General features: G+C 42.7%; 1 protein-coding gene across 1 annotated transcript in view; it reads right to left on the reverse strand.

Annotated features, from left to right (window-relative positions):
* LOC137633336 (cartilage acidic protein 1-like) overlaps positions 1–15,375 on the reverse strand; it is a 77,131-nt gene that overhangs the window by 37,711 nt on the left and 24,045 nt on the right. Inside the window, exons 7-10 of the mRNA XM_068365584.1 lie at positions 10,487–10,624; positions 10,114–10,262; positions 9,877–9,960; positions 6,377–6,515 (exon numbers count right to left, since the gene is read on the reverse strand). Of these exons, the coding sequence (XP_068221685.1) occupies positions 6,377–6,515; positions 9,877–9,960; positions 10,114–10,262; positions 10,487–10,624 (510 nt within the window). The remainder of the gene's footprint in view (positions 1–6,376; positions 6,516–9,876; positions 9,961–10,113; positions 10,263–10,486; positions 10,625–15,375) is intronic.

Genomic DNA, 15,375 nt, shown 5'->3' on the forward strand with positions numbered 1-15,375 from the left:
GAGGCTCTGATGTCTGCCAAGTGAAGGAATTTGGCAATATTCCTCATCAGTCTGGTAAACACAAGAGGTGCCGTGCTTAGGCCAAAGCACAGGGCTTGGAATTGGTACACGACCTTTCCAAAGACGAACCTTAGGAAAGGTTGGGAGTCTGGATGGATGGGGACGTGAAAGTACGCGTCTTTCAGGTCTAACGAGACCATCCAGTCCTCCTTCCTGACCGCTGCTAGGACCGACTTCGTCGTCTCCATCGTGAACGTCTGCTTGGTGACAAAAGCATTGAGAGCACTGACGTCCAGCACCGGTCTCCAACTTCCTGTCTTCTTCGCTACCAGGAAGAGACGGTTGTAGAAGCCCGGGGATTGATGGTCCCGGACTATGACTACCGCTCCCTTTTGTAGCAAGAGCGACACCTCTTGTTGCAACGCTAGCCTCTTGTCCTTCTCCTTGTAGTTGGGAGAGAGGTTGATGGGAGATGTAGCTAGAGGGGGACTGCGGCAGAACGGAATTCTGTACCCCTCCTTTAGCCACTTCACAGACTGAGCGTCTGCACCTCTGCTCTCCCAAGCTCGCCAGAAGAACTTGAGCCTGGCTCCCACTGCTGTCTGGAGAGGAAGGCAGTCAGATCCTGCCTTTTGCGGACTTGGAACCCTTCTTGGATTTGCCACGGTAACTGTCGGCACGGGTACCTCCTCTGCTGGAGGTTCTGCCACAAAAGGGCGGGATGAACCTAGTAGCTGGAGTGTCTACTGCTGCAGGACGGAAAGGTCTAGGCACGGAAGGTAAAGCTTTAGTCTTACGTGCAGAAGAAGCCATCAGATCATGGGTATCCTTCTGGACCAGAGAGGCAGCCATCCCCTTGATCAGCTCCTCCGGAAACAGACATTTGGAGAGAGGAGCAAACAACAACTCCGACTTCTGGCACGGAGTGATACCAGACGACAAGAAGGAGCAAAGATGTTCTCTCTTCTTAAGCACTCCTGACGTATAAGAAGCCGCAAGTTCACCAGACCCATCCCGAATGGCTTTGTCCATGCAAGACATGATCAGCATGGCAGAGTCCTTATCCGAAGGGGAAGTCTTTCTGCTTAACGCTCCCAAACACCAATCGAGGAAATTGAAGATCTCAAAAGCACGAAAGACCCCCTTCAACAGATGATCCATGTCAGAAAAGGACCAACAAATCTTCGATCGTCTCATAGCCAGCCTGCGGGGAGAGTCAACCAGACTTGAAAAGTCGCCCTGGGTAGAGGCAGGAACCCCCAAGCCGGGTTGCTCTCCCGTGGCATACCAGACGCTAGACTTGGAAGCAAGCTTGGTAGGGGGAAAGATGAAAGCAGTCTTTCCCAGTTGCTTCTTGGTCTGCAACCACTCTCCCATAACCCTCAAAGCTCTCTTGGAAGAGCGTGCGAGGACAAGCTTGGTGAAGGCAGGAGCAGCAGACTGCATGCCCAGAGCAAACTCGGAGGGAGGAGAGCGAGGGGTTGCAGACACAAACTGTTCTGGATACAAATCCCTGAACAAGGCAAGGACTTTACGAAAGTCTAAGGAGGGAGGTGTAGACTTGGGCTCTTCTACGTCTGAGTGCGGTTCATCCACATGTGCATCTTCGTCATCCGAAACTCCATCATCCGAAAGCTGAGTAGGAAGAGGCAAAGGCAGAGCAGAAAGCTGAACGGCTGAATCCGGCAGCACGGGTGCATGCGTAGCTGCTGCGGATCCAACATCATGCCGCTGCTGGTCAGTCTGCGAGCTGGCAACAACAAAGGCAGAGTGCTGGTGCGTGGGAGGGACTGCCGTGGGTTGCGGAGCATGCCGTATGGGATGCGGAGCATGCCGCATGGGTTGCAGAGCATGCCGCAAAGAGTCAGAACCCGGCAGCTCTACAGCACCTTCCCACTGCTGATGCGGTAGCTCACGCATGTCAACGGATGGTGCAGCAAGAACATGCGTCTGGCAGGGAGGACTGCGCATCGGTGGTGGAGCTCTCACAGGTGGAGTGTGGGAGCAGGCAGCCGCAGTATCTGCTGAGCGCACAACCGCGGCAGGTAGTAGGCTAACGGGGGCAGTGTCAACCTTCTCAGCATGATACTCTTGCATGAACGCAGCAAGCTGAGACTGCATAGTCTGCAGCATGGACCACTTAGGGTCTACCGTGGTTGGAGCAGCAACAGACGGAGCAGTAGCCTGTTGTGGAACCACTCTACCTCTCTTGGGAGGTGTGCAGTCTTCGGAAGACTGCGGCGAGTCCGAACTGACCCAGTGGCTACACCTGGGCCGTTGGACTCGCTCGGAAGGGACCTTACGCTAAAGAGGTCGTGAGACCTTGGTCCATCGTTTCCTCCTGGAAACTTCTTCCACAGACGAGGGATGATAGGGCTCATTCGTCTGTATGTGGATGGGACGATCTCCAAGAGAAACGTCCGCAACCACTGAGGGTACATCCGTACGCTGATCAAGGCCTGCCGAACCCTTTGGTCCTTCGACATTGCTTCTCCCCTGGGCTTGGGAGCTTGCAAGAGGTCCCGGACTAGGAGGACGACTGGCACGAACAGATGTACCCTCATGCGCAACACTGACACTGACACTTTTCACTTCACTAGCACTAACACTTCCCACTGCACCTTTCCCTTTCAGCTCTTTGACATCTGCCAAAAGCTGATTACGGTCATTAGCCAATGACTCCACTCTGTCACCGAGAGCCTGAATGGCACGCATCATATCCGCCATGGATGGCTGAGCACTAGTAGCAGGGTCGGGAGTCACCACTACAGGGGAAGGAAAAGGTTGAGGGGCATGGGGAGAGGAAAAATCCACAGAGCGAGAAGAACTCCTCCTGATTCTATCCTTCTCTAGCCTACAGTAGGGTCCCGAATTATGCGAGAATTTGGTCGATGAAAGGCCTCGTGTAATTGGAAATTCGTATATTTCGAAACACATCATGGCGGCAAACAGCAACCTACCCGTCAATTTTTTTTTCACTCCATTTCTAGATTTCTAGCTATATATATACTGTATATACACTGTGTGTGTGTATGTATGTGTGTATGTATGTATGTATATATTATATATATATAAAACATATATATATATATAAAATATATATATATATATATATATATATATATATATATATATATATATATATATATATACTGTAGCTTTTATCTTAACAATACTGTAAGAAATCCTTCTTATAGATTTTTTTTTATAAAATACTGTACAAAATTTCTTTTATGGATAAATAAAACAATAAAAAGTTGTTAAAGTTTTGATAATTTTCTATGACTGTAGTATTTACTACTGTACTATGCATAGCTTACTGTTTTCAGTATTTTCCGAATGATGTAGGATTATTTCCTATAGATACAAAAAACAAAAAAGGGTTTTCAAGGTTTGATACAGTACGTATCTAGCAATAGTTAAAAATTACAGTATAGTACTGTATATCCATGATGACACTCCCACACGTAAACACGGCCACTAGGCGCAAGTGTGCACTAGGCTGCTGTACGATAATCACGCTTTTTTTGCCCTGAGCGGTCATTTCACTAATGATAATTTTTCAAAGTTAATATAATTTCTTTATACTTATAATTCGTAATTATAGTTAAAAGTAGAGATATTAATTAAATGGTTGAGTAAAAAAACAATTAATACTACTATTATTTAATTTCAAATGGCTACATAATACTGAATATTCTAATGGGTTCTTTTTATCTTCAATCGTAAATCTTACGCCTGGATAAGCAACAAAAGGAAAGGAATAGGTCTCTCTCTCTCTCTCTCTCTCTCTCTCTCTCTCTCTCTCTCTCTCTCTCTCTCTCTCTCTCTCTCTCTCTCTCTCTCTCTCTCTCTCTCTCTCTCCATATCGTTTCCTGTATAGTTTTCAAATATGTTCGTCATACATTTGTACATTATTTATCCACTTTATTCTCTCTCTCTCTCTCTCTCTCTCTCTCTCTCTCTCTCTCTCTCTCTCTCTCTCTCTCTCTCTCTGCGTTTCCTTTCCCTTTATAGTTTTGTGAAATTTCGTTGTCCGGTCATTCGGTAATGAGAAGTCATTTTCGCTTTCGACATCGAAAGAAAACTTTGTTTCTTCAATATACTCATCACTGGAGGATTCAGAACTAGTGCTCTCATTATCAAACAGGTTATCATTATCAAAATCCACAACAAGAATATCATTTATTTCATCTAAAGAAATAACCTTCCTCTTTAGACCTTTCATTACAAAAGGAACAACAAATAACCACTTATGCATGAACGCCCGAGCGCACTGATAGGAAACCAGTTCAAACCACAGTTTTGTAACATCAAGCTACCTTCAGAAAAATAGTTGCCAGACATCATATAAGTTTCTATTCACAGTCCCCATATGCTGAGAGTGTTGCCAAGTGGTGATCCTATACTTACTATACGAGTAAAGTAACATCACGAGACTGACGGCTTGTAAAAGGCAATTAAAGTCATGAACGGAATATACAGTTGAAGGCGGTACCGAGTAGATCGTGGTGAACGGTTTATCACGTGGGTGACGCTTAACAGGTTAAAAAAAAACATTTTATATAGTTCGGTATTTTCTCTATCCATCCTCTCCCAGAAAACCTTCAAATGTGAATTATCGGAATGTGTGCAGATCTTGGCAGTGCGATAACTAGTTAGCGACTGAGAATAACAAAAATAAAAAGCCCGATTGACGAATGACGATGCTGATGAAGAGGATATCGAATACCGATTTTTCCCTAATTGATTTTTTCTACGTTCTGTCTAATCCAATGTACAGTACATTCTTATGTAAAGGGCGAACCCCAACATTTCTTGATGCTGCTACACTTTAATTATAGATATTTTACCACCAATTTATAATCTTTATTTATAATAACATCTTTAGTAAAAGCTCTTCAATATCACTTTCAGGAGTAAATGCGTTTATGATCGACGATGAAACGTAAAAAAAAACGTTTTCCTTTTAAGAAGGCGTTTTTTTAGGGAAAAAAAAACAACACGAAATAAAATTGCTCATATTTCATATATTTTGATTTTCTAAGGATAAATAAAACATTAATTATAACATTATTATTACATAGTACCTGGTAAGATATCTTTTGCCGGAAAAGTTAACCTATAGACAGATGTTAAAATTGGTTAGCGAGTTCGTTATGATCAGCGATGGAACGTACTAAACAAAGTAATGGGTTTGGTTGTGGTGACATGTTTGGCAGTAGCATGATATAAAATAGTCTTTATTTTGATGGTTTTTAATTTAAAGTTTAATGAATAAGGATTTTTCACCATAATCACAACATAAGTATAAAAATTAATTAGTACAAATATGGAATATTATACATATAGGTGTTGGACAGTTAGGCTAGGCCTAGCGACAAGTTCACACAACAGATGGGCAAACCTTAACATTTTTCATCCAAAACTAGTCTTAAAATGTTTGAACAGAAATCTTTCTCTCACATTCTCCCCCCCCCTTCTCAGACATCGGGGAACCATCACCCCCCCCCCAATACAATTAAGAAAACAATAGATTTCCTACGCTTCGCGGTGCTTGACTCGCGGATTTAGAATGCTCCTCGCAAATACAGGAAAATTAATTTTTAAAAACCATCGATCGCGTAATTGAGGAATCGCGTAATTAGAACACGTGTAATTCGGGACCCTACTGTACGTGCATTTTTAAGGAATTCGTTAAAATCGAATTCCGAAAGCCCAATGCATTCCTCACATCGATCTTCCAATTGACAGGATTTACCCCTACAATTGGAACAAACGGTGTGAGGATCTATGGAGGCCTTCGGAAGACGCCTAGTACAAGCCCTAACACTACACTGCCTGTACTTAGGGACTTGAGACTGGTCAGACATCTTGAATTGTAGAAATAGTCAAGGGGGGATTCCAAAATCTAGCAAAGTTCGTTAACAATTAATCCAAATTAATTCCAAAAGCTTGCTAAGCTAATGATAAAGCTTCCTGAATAGCGAAGGCTAAAATCTAGAGCGAATACATCACCAAATCGTGAGAAACAACTCCAGAATCAACAGCGTATCCAAATAGGTCTTGCCGGTGGCACGACAGAGGAAAAATTGAGTTCTTGTTGACAAGAAGTACTTGAGTACCTGCTCACAGATGGCGCTGTTGTGTACACCCCCACCTGTATAGCGATCGCTGGCGTATCCCGACCTTAGATTTCTGTCGGGCAACGGAGTTGACAGCTACATGATCATCGGGTAAGATTAATATTGAAAAAATGATTTTCAAGCAAAACAATATGCATATCAGACACTAACATATTTTCTAGGACCTAATTTCACACCAGCTTCAGTCAAATCGTAAAATCTAATCTGGTGCAGAAATTAGCATCACCCACCTGTGCCACGCCCATATGGTTCTAAAGCATCACCTATGTTTATTTCTTTTATAGATGGGTCTTGACCATTTATACCATGAACCACTTGAAATAGTCTATTCGGAGCAGGACCTCGGTAGGCTATGTTGTTCATTAAAATCTGAAAAAAAATACTACTTAAAGCCGTCAGTTCTTATATACTCAATTAGTATTTAGTAAATATTTGATCTTCAGCAAACTGCTAGATTAATTTTTCCAATATTAAACACAAGCAAAAAATTATTACATAATGTACTGTATAACACTGTATATTGCAAAAATATACACCACCAAAGGAAATATGGCATTCTGTCAAGTCTGGAAATTTATTTATGTATTTATTTTAATTCATTCTAATCTTTTCTCTTATTTATGAATGTACAATATGTTACTGTAAAAGGTATTACTGAGAAAGGAGAAAGCAGAATTTTTTTTAATCTATGAAGTCCTTTAAAACTGTTTATTCCATTACAAATACAAACCTTCATCCTTTACATACGAGAGATAATACTGAAGCTGGAAAACACGGGAGTTAAAATTTTTTGACCAGGTGTAAACAATTGGTCGGTACTTAACAACTGGGAGTGGGGAAAGCCTCACTCCATTGCTTACTCAATGAGCAGTCACTTTGATAGGTGAGAACAGATGTTACCATTGGCCAAAATATTGGCAATCTTAATTTCTTTTCTTTTTGTACTTCCAGTGTGTTAGCGACTTTGTGTTTTCCATGGGGATGCCTGCGGATATGCGGAAGTGTCCGGGGGGTGTCGGACAAGCCCGCGATAAGAGGACAAGTTCCAAAACCCTCAACACCTATGGTATTCCGCCGTTCTGCTTATTAAAGAGCACTCTGACTCGAGTGCAAACCACTCCCAATCTTAACATGACTCTAGTGGCCCCAAAATGACCCAAAGTAGAATGGCACCCAGACCTTCTACTTCTACCGATTCTCTAACGTAGAAGTAGAAGGAATTGCATTCTCTTCCTGACCTGTTGTGCCAAATCACAGGCTCAGATCTTCCACAGCACAATGGAATCACTTTGGCGTCCACACGTGAAGATTATCTAGCATCTCTTCTCAGAGAAATGCCTATTCATGCAAAGTTGCACAAGAAATGTCTGTATACCTCTATAAGTCTTCAACCCTGTGTGTATCAAGCCAAGTGGGCTATCCTCTGTCGTTGTTGTCCTGGAAGGGGCATTTCTCCTCTCAGAGCCTCCATCCCATTAATAGCCAAATTTTTATTTCATCTCCGAGGGGAAAAACTCGACTCAGTATCACCGGTGAAACGCTATTGCTCAGCCTTAAGCTAGGTCTTTAGGCTGAAAGAGGTGATGTTTCTTCTTCAGTAGAGCTTTCCATGCTCATACAGAATGTTGAACAAACCTGTCCTCTATTAGAGGTGAGACCACCACCCTGGAAGGTTGTCAGGGCACTACGTTCTTTAAAGGGAGCACCTTACGAGCCATTGAGGCTTGCCTCGGTTAGGAACCTCCCCCTTAAAATGGTTTTCTTGATCGTCCTAGCTATGTGGGTTAATGACCTGCATGGTCTCTCCTGTAAAGTCTTTCATACCCAGGGATGAAGACAGGTCTCGTTCTTCTTCATTCCTGAGTTTATTGCCAAGGCCAAGAATCCATTAGTTCCTGATTTCAGGTTTTTATCATTTCACATCATGAGCCTTAGAGAGGTAACCAATGATCCTGATCAGTTACTTTTGTGTCCTGTGAGGGTGCTGAGGTATTATCTCAAAAGTATGCACTCAATCTAACCACACCTGCAACACGTTTTTGTCAGCACAGGAAGAGTGAAGGTGACCAAAAATATAATCTCTTCTTGGCTAAGGAAGGTCATTGACTGCATCCTTCCTCCACCCTCACTTTCCTCCCCAGGAAACACTCAGGGTAGAACTCATGATGTCAGTGAGATAGGTACAACCCTCGAAGATAAGGAGACTCTTTCTGAGGAGCAAGTACTACAGGCTGGCATATGGAAATGTCAGACAACATTTACTGCCCATTACCCATGGGAATCAACCCACTGATCATATGGTGTGAACAAAGAAAACCTATTAGGATACAAATGTTACTTAGTTGGAACAAAGCATGCCCGTTAATATACATATGATTCAGCATTACAATAGACTTTCTGCTAAAGTGTCTTTTATTGCATGGGACGTGGACCCGCTGGTATTGTGGCACCACTGGTGCATAAGGTGTAAGGAACCTGACCTCTCACTACCTACAAGGTCTGAGTTTAGAAATCCTGGGGATAAGTTTCCAGTTAGTTGGAACAGGAATTTCCTCCCAACTAAGGATGAATCTCCTATGTAAAGGATGAAGGTTGAGGGTTTGTATTTTTACTGGAACAAATGACTAATTTGGAGATAATTTGTATTTTCCTAACTACTGTACATAAACATGAGTCTTTTACTCATACTGTACTTTCCTGTCATCACCAAACCCCTAGAAAGTCCCAGCTGCAATCAAAGTGACTTCTCAGTCAGCAAGCAGTGGGGCGGGACTTTCCCCACTTCCAATCCTTAACTACCGACCAAACTGTTTAAATCTTAATATAAAATTGTAACTGCTATGTTTTCCAGCTTTGCTGTTATCTCTCCTATGAAAAAGACTGAGATTTGTATAGTCAGGAAAAATACAAATTATCTCCAAATTCTTCATATCTTGAGGGAATAATTAGCCTAAGTAAATAAGTGACCATAGCTGTAGTGTATTGTATCCTCATAGCTTCCACTATACAAATGTAAACTATATTTCTTGTAATGCATGAGAAGCAAGTTAAAGTATATTCAGTACTGTATTTTACACAGAAAAATCTTGAGCCAAGCAAGACGATTGAAGTGTGATATGATGGTGTAGGCTTCAGGGGTGAAAGAAAAAAGCCCATATTCGGATAACTCTCAGAGTTATTAGCTTAAGATTTTGGGTAGGAAATTATACAAACCATTTAAAAGATATTAATTGTTTGTATAACAATGGTTGCCCTCACTAGAATGGATTTATAAAAAAATTTATTTTTTCAAAACCACAATTCTTTCCATACAAACTCATAACTTATAAAATAACTAATGGTTTAGACTTCATAAAAAGTAAGTTTTATTTTTTACTTCTAAAGACAAGTGCTCAATACTACTGTTGCTCTTCTGTTATCTCATAAACAAATGCAGCATATTTATAAGTACAGTAATAGGTCTGCAAAGATTAATTAAATTAGTTTTTAAATATTAGATATTTTATTACATCAGCCAATCCATTAAATTGCCAATTCTAATTTCATTACTCTAAATAAATGACATCTGACTGTATAATCGTCTTGCAGTGCTACACCTATTCCAATTAATTACTCAGCTAACATATTGCTTTGCTACCATACAAAACTACCATTTGTAACAGTTCATTTACTAAAAGTAGTAGTTATAGTCATACAAGGAGTATAGCATTTTAACCATTAAAAATCAAACCTCAAGATTTCCATCATTATTGAAGTCAGCTGCTATGACAGTTCTTATCGGGGATGCCTCAGCAAATTCATCCGTGGCAATATTCTGTAAGGAATAGAGGGACTTTTGTGAACAGAGAAAAATAAAATATGGTATTCTCAAACTTCTAGGATATTTGTAATTACTTGTACCGGTCATAAGATGAAATTCCTAGTGAATATTTGATTCAAATAAAAATTCCATATAATCTTAACTTACTCTAAACCTGGGCCGACCCTCATCATCTTCTGTTTGTAGAAATACTCTATGGGATCCATTCCAGTTGCCATACACTATATCTAATTTCCCGTCACCATCAAAATCACTGAGCATCACACCTCTCCCATGCTGATATGCATCAGAAACTCCTAAATAAGAATAATCCAATATTTAGTATGTGTTCCATTGTTACAGTGCAAATCACAACAACAAAATGGTAATGAGGGTTTGTATAAATACTGTATACAGATATTATTACTACTGTATTATCAATCTTATCGTATAAGTTTTGTTTTTAATTCAAATATCTTTAGTACCATGTATAGCCTTAATAGTCATAATGTCTGGAATGGATTATAAAATTCCAACTTACCACATTCAGCTGCTACATCTGTGTACTTTCCATTACCATTATTCTTGAACAAAAAGTTGGGTCCATGTTCATTATCACAAAATATATCACTTCGTCCATCCTTGCTGAGTATTGGTCCTACTGTAACTCCTCGACCACCTTTGGACAGAAAGTTTCACACTTTGAAGATGTTTGTACATTATTTAATGGCCCTTAAAATCTGAAGTAGAGTACACCTTGTATAAGTTTGTCTGACATTCTTAAGTATCCAGTATGCCTATGCAGCAGTATAGTAGTGCCACAGGTCATGATTTTAATTCTTGTGGGAGCGAGCTCGCAACCTTAATTACTCCTACCCCAAAACAACTTTTCCCATAAGAAATGATATTCACTCGATGTGTTCCACACTTCCATAAATACACATATACACTTTTTTTTTTAAGGTTTTGTAATGATGATTACAAAACAATTTATAGCCTATAAAATCAGAAATGAATGAAAAGTGTTATTTTGATTATAAAATAAATTTTTGAATATACTTACCCGGTGATTATATAGCTGCAACTCTGTTGCTCGACAGACAACTCTACGGAAAAACTCGCCAGCGATCGCTACACAGGTTGCGGGTGTGCCCAACAGCGCCATCTGTCGACCAGATACCCAGTTCTCAATGTAAACAAAGACTCAATTTTCTCCTCGTCCCACTGCGTCTCTATTGGGGAGGAAGGGAGGGTCATTTAATTTATAATCACCGGGTAAGTATATTCAAAAATTTATTTTATAATCAAAATAACATTTTTCAATATTTAACTTAGCCGGTGATTATATAGCTGATTCACACCCAGGATGGTGGGTAGAGACCAGTAATATATGTTTACACTTTTATGAGCTAAGAGTTTTTTATTTCATTTTAGAAGTTATCAAAATAACAAAAACAAAATAAATAGGTACCTGGTAAGGAAGTCGACTTGAACAATTACTCTGCCTTTTAAGTACGTCTTCCTTACGGAGCCTCGCGATCCTCTTAGGATGCTGATCGACCCCTAGGATCTGAAGTATCAAGGGTTGCAACCCATACAACAGGACCTCATCAAACCCCTAATCTAGGCGCTCTCAAGAAATGACTTTGACCACCCGCCAAATCAACCAGGATGCGAAAGGCTTCTTAGCCTTCCGGACAACCCAAAAAAAACAACAATAAAAACATTTCAAGAGAAAGATTAAAAGGGTATGGAATTAGGGAATTGTAGTGGTTGAGCCCTCACCCACTACTGCACTCGCTGCTACGAATGGTCCCAGTGTGTAGCAGTCCTCGTAAAGAGACTGGACATCCTTTAGATAAAAAGACGCAAACACTGACTTGCTTCTCCAATAGGTTGCGTCCATTATACTTCGCAGAGATCTATTTTGCTTAAAGGCCACGGAAGTTGCGACAGCTCTAACTTCGTGTGTCCTTACCTTAAGCAATGCTTGGTCTTCCTCACTCAGATGTGAATGAGCTTCTCGTATTAACAGTCTGATAAAGTAGGATAAAGCATTCTTTGACATAGGCAAAGATGGTTTCTTAACTGAACACCATAAAGCTTCAGATTGGCCTCGTAAAGGTTTAGTTCGCTTTAAATAGAACTTAAGAGCTCTCACAGGGCATAAGACTCTTTCTAGTTCATTGCCTACCATATTCGATAAGCTGGGAATATCGAACGATTTCGGCCAAGGTCGAGAAGGCAGCTCATTTTTGGCTAGAAAACCAAGTTGTAGTGAACATGTAGCTTTTTCTGACGAAAATCCGATGTTCTTGCTGAAGGCATGAATCTCACTGACTCTTTTAGCTGTGGCTAAGCATACCAGGAAAAGTGTCTTTAAAGTGAGATCTTTCAGGGAGGCTGATTGTAGCGGCTCAAACCTGTCTGACATGAGGAATCTTAGTACCACGTCTAAATTCCAACCAGGTGTAACCAAACGACGCTCCTTCGTGGTCTCAAAAGACTTAAGGAGGTCCTGAAGATCTTTATTGTTGGAAAGATCTAAGCCTCTATGCCGGAAGACCGATGCCAACATGCTTCTGTAGCCCTTGATAGTGGGAGCTGAAAGGGATCGTCCTTTTCTCAGGTATAAGAGAAAATCAGCTATTTGAGCTACAGAGGTACTGGTCGAGGATACAGAGACTGACTTGCACCAGTTTCGGAAGACTTCCCACTTCGATTGGTAGACTCTAAGGGTGGATGCTCTCCTTGCTCTAGCAATCGCACTGGCTGCCTCCTTCGAAAAGCCTCTAGCTCTCGAGAGTCTTTCGATAGTCTGAAGGCAGTCAGACGAAGAGCGTGGAGGCTTTGGTGTACCTTCTTTACGTGTGGCTGACGTAGAAGGTCCACCCTTAGAGGAAGACTTCTGGGAACGTCTACTAGCCATCGAAGTACCTCGGTGAACCATTCTCTTGCGGGCCAGAGGGGAGCAACTAGCGTCAACCTTGTCCCTTGGTGAGAGGCGAACTTCTGCAGTACCTTGTTGACAATCTTGAACGGTGGGAATGTGTATAGATCTAGATGTGACCAATCTAGGAGAAAGGCATCTATATGTATTGCTGCTGGGTCTGGGACTGGTGAGCAATATATTGGGAGCCTCTTGGTCATCGAGGTTGCAAAGAGATCTATGGTTGGCTGGCCCCAAGTGGCCCAAAGTCTCTTGCATACATCCTTGTGGAGGGTCCATTCTGTTGGAATTACTTGCCCTTTCCGACTGAGACAATCTGCCATGACATTCAAGTTGCCTTGGATGAACCTCGTTACTAGTGTTATGTCTTGACCTTTTGACCAGATGAGCAGGTCCCTTGCGATCTCGTACAACGTCAGTGAGTGGGTCCCTCCTTGCTTGGAGATGTACGCCAAGGCAGTGGTGTTGTCCGAGTTCACTTCCACCACTTTGCCTCGAAGGAGAGACCTGAAGCTTTTCAAGGCCAGATGTACTGCCAGCAGCTCCTTGCAGTTGATATGCATGATCCTTTGACTCGAGTTCCACAGTCCTGAACATTCCCGACCGTCTAATGTCGCGCCCCAGCCTACGTCCGATGCGTCCGAGAAGAGAACGTGGTTGGGAGTCTGAACAGCCAGGGGAAGACCCTCTCTGAGGTTGATACTGTTCTTCCACCAAGTCAGACAAGACTTCATCTTTTCGGAAATGGGGATCGAGACCGCTTCTAGCGTCTTGTCCTTTTTCCAGTGAAAAGCTAGATGGTATTGAAGAGGACGGAGGTGTAGTCTTCCTAATGACACAAAAAGTTCCAGGGATGATAGCGTCCCTACCAGACTCATCCACTGCCTGACTGAGCAGTGTTCCTTCTTCAGCATGTTCTGGATGCATAACTGGGCTTGGCTTATTCTGGGGGCCGACGGAAAAGCCCGAAAAGCTAGACTGTGAATCTCCATCCCTAAATACACAATAGTTTGGGATGGGACCAGTTGTGACTTTTCCATATTGACAAGGAGACCCAATTCCTTGGTCAGATCTAGAGTCCACTTTAGATCCTTCAGACAGCGACGACTGGAAGAGGCTCTGAGAAGCCAGTCGTCCAAATAAAGGGAGGCTCGGATGTCCGATAAATGGAGGAATTTGGCTACATTCCTCATCAGCCTCGTAAACACAAGAGGAGCTGTGCTTAGGCCAAAGCACAGGGCCTGAAACTGGTAGACCACCTTTTCGAAGACGAATCTCAGAAAAGGTTGGGAGTCCGGGTGGATGGGGACGTGGAAGTAGGCGTCCCTTAGATCTAATGAGACCATCCAGTCTTCCCTTCTGACCGCTGCTAAGACTGACTTTGTGGTCTCCATGGAGAACGTCTGCTTTGTGACAAAGACATTCAGAGCACTGACGTCTAGCACCGGCCTCCACCCTCCTGTCTTCTTTGAAACCAAGAAGAGGCGGTTGTAGAATCCCGGAGATTGAAGGTCCGAGACTTTGACCACCGCTCCCTTCTCTAGTAAAAGAGACACTTCCCGTTTCAAGGCTCGTCTCTTGTCTTCCTCTCTGTACCTGGGAGAGAGATCGATGGGAGACGTTGCTAGAGGGAGTTTCCGTACAAAAGGGATCTTGTACCCCTCTCTGAGCAACTTCACAGATTGTGCATCTGCGCCTCTCTTCTCCCAGGTCTGCCAGAAGTTCTTGAGTCTGGCTCCCACTGCTGTCTGAAGATGCGGGCAGTCAGACTCTGCCCTTATAGGACTTGGATCCTATCTTCTTCCCTCGTTTCCCTTCGGCACGAGCACCTCCTCTGCTGGAGGCTCTGCCACGAAAGGGCGGAATAAAACGAGACGCTGGAGTGTCCATCCTTGGTCTAGCTGACAAGGTAGGCAAAGGGGGAGCTTTGCGAGCTGAGGACGCAACAAGATCGTGAGTGTCCTTCTGCACTAACGAAGCGGCTATTTCCTTAATCAGGACTTCTGGAAAAAGGCACTTGGAAAGAGGAGCAAAGAGAAGCTCAGATCTCTGGCACGGTGTAACTCCAGCAGAAAGGAATGAGCAGAGATTTTCTCGCTTTTTTAGGACTCCGGACACAAATGATGCAGCAAGCTCATTAGACCCATCACGTACGGCCTTGTCCATGCAGGACATAATGAGCAAGGAAGTCTCTTTATCTGTCGAAGAGATCTTCCTGCTTAGAGCTCCTAGACACCAGTCTAAGAAGTTAAAAACTTCGAAGGCCCTAAAGATTCCTTTCAAAAGGTGGTCCAGGTCCGAAGATGACCAACATATCTTTGAGCGTCTCATGGCAAGGCGGCGGGGAGAGTCTACAAGACTTGAGAAGTCGCCCTGGGCAGAGGCAGGAACTCCCAAGCCGAGAACTTCTCCCGTGGCATACCAGACGCTCGATCTAGAAGAGAGTCTAGCAGGGGGAAAAGCAAAGGCTGTCTTCCCTA

This window comes from Palaemon carinicauda, chromosome 42, assembly GCF_036898095.1.
Source record: "Palaemon carinicauda isolate YSFRI2023 chromosome 42, ASM3689809v2, whole genome shotgun sequence".
Classification (NCBI taxonomy): Eukaryota; Metazoa; Arthropoda; class Malacostraca; order Decapoda; family Palaemonidae; genus Palaemon; species Palaemon carinicauda.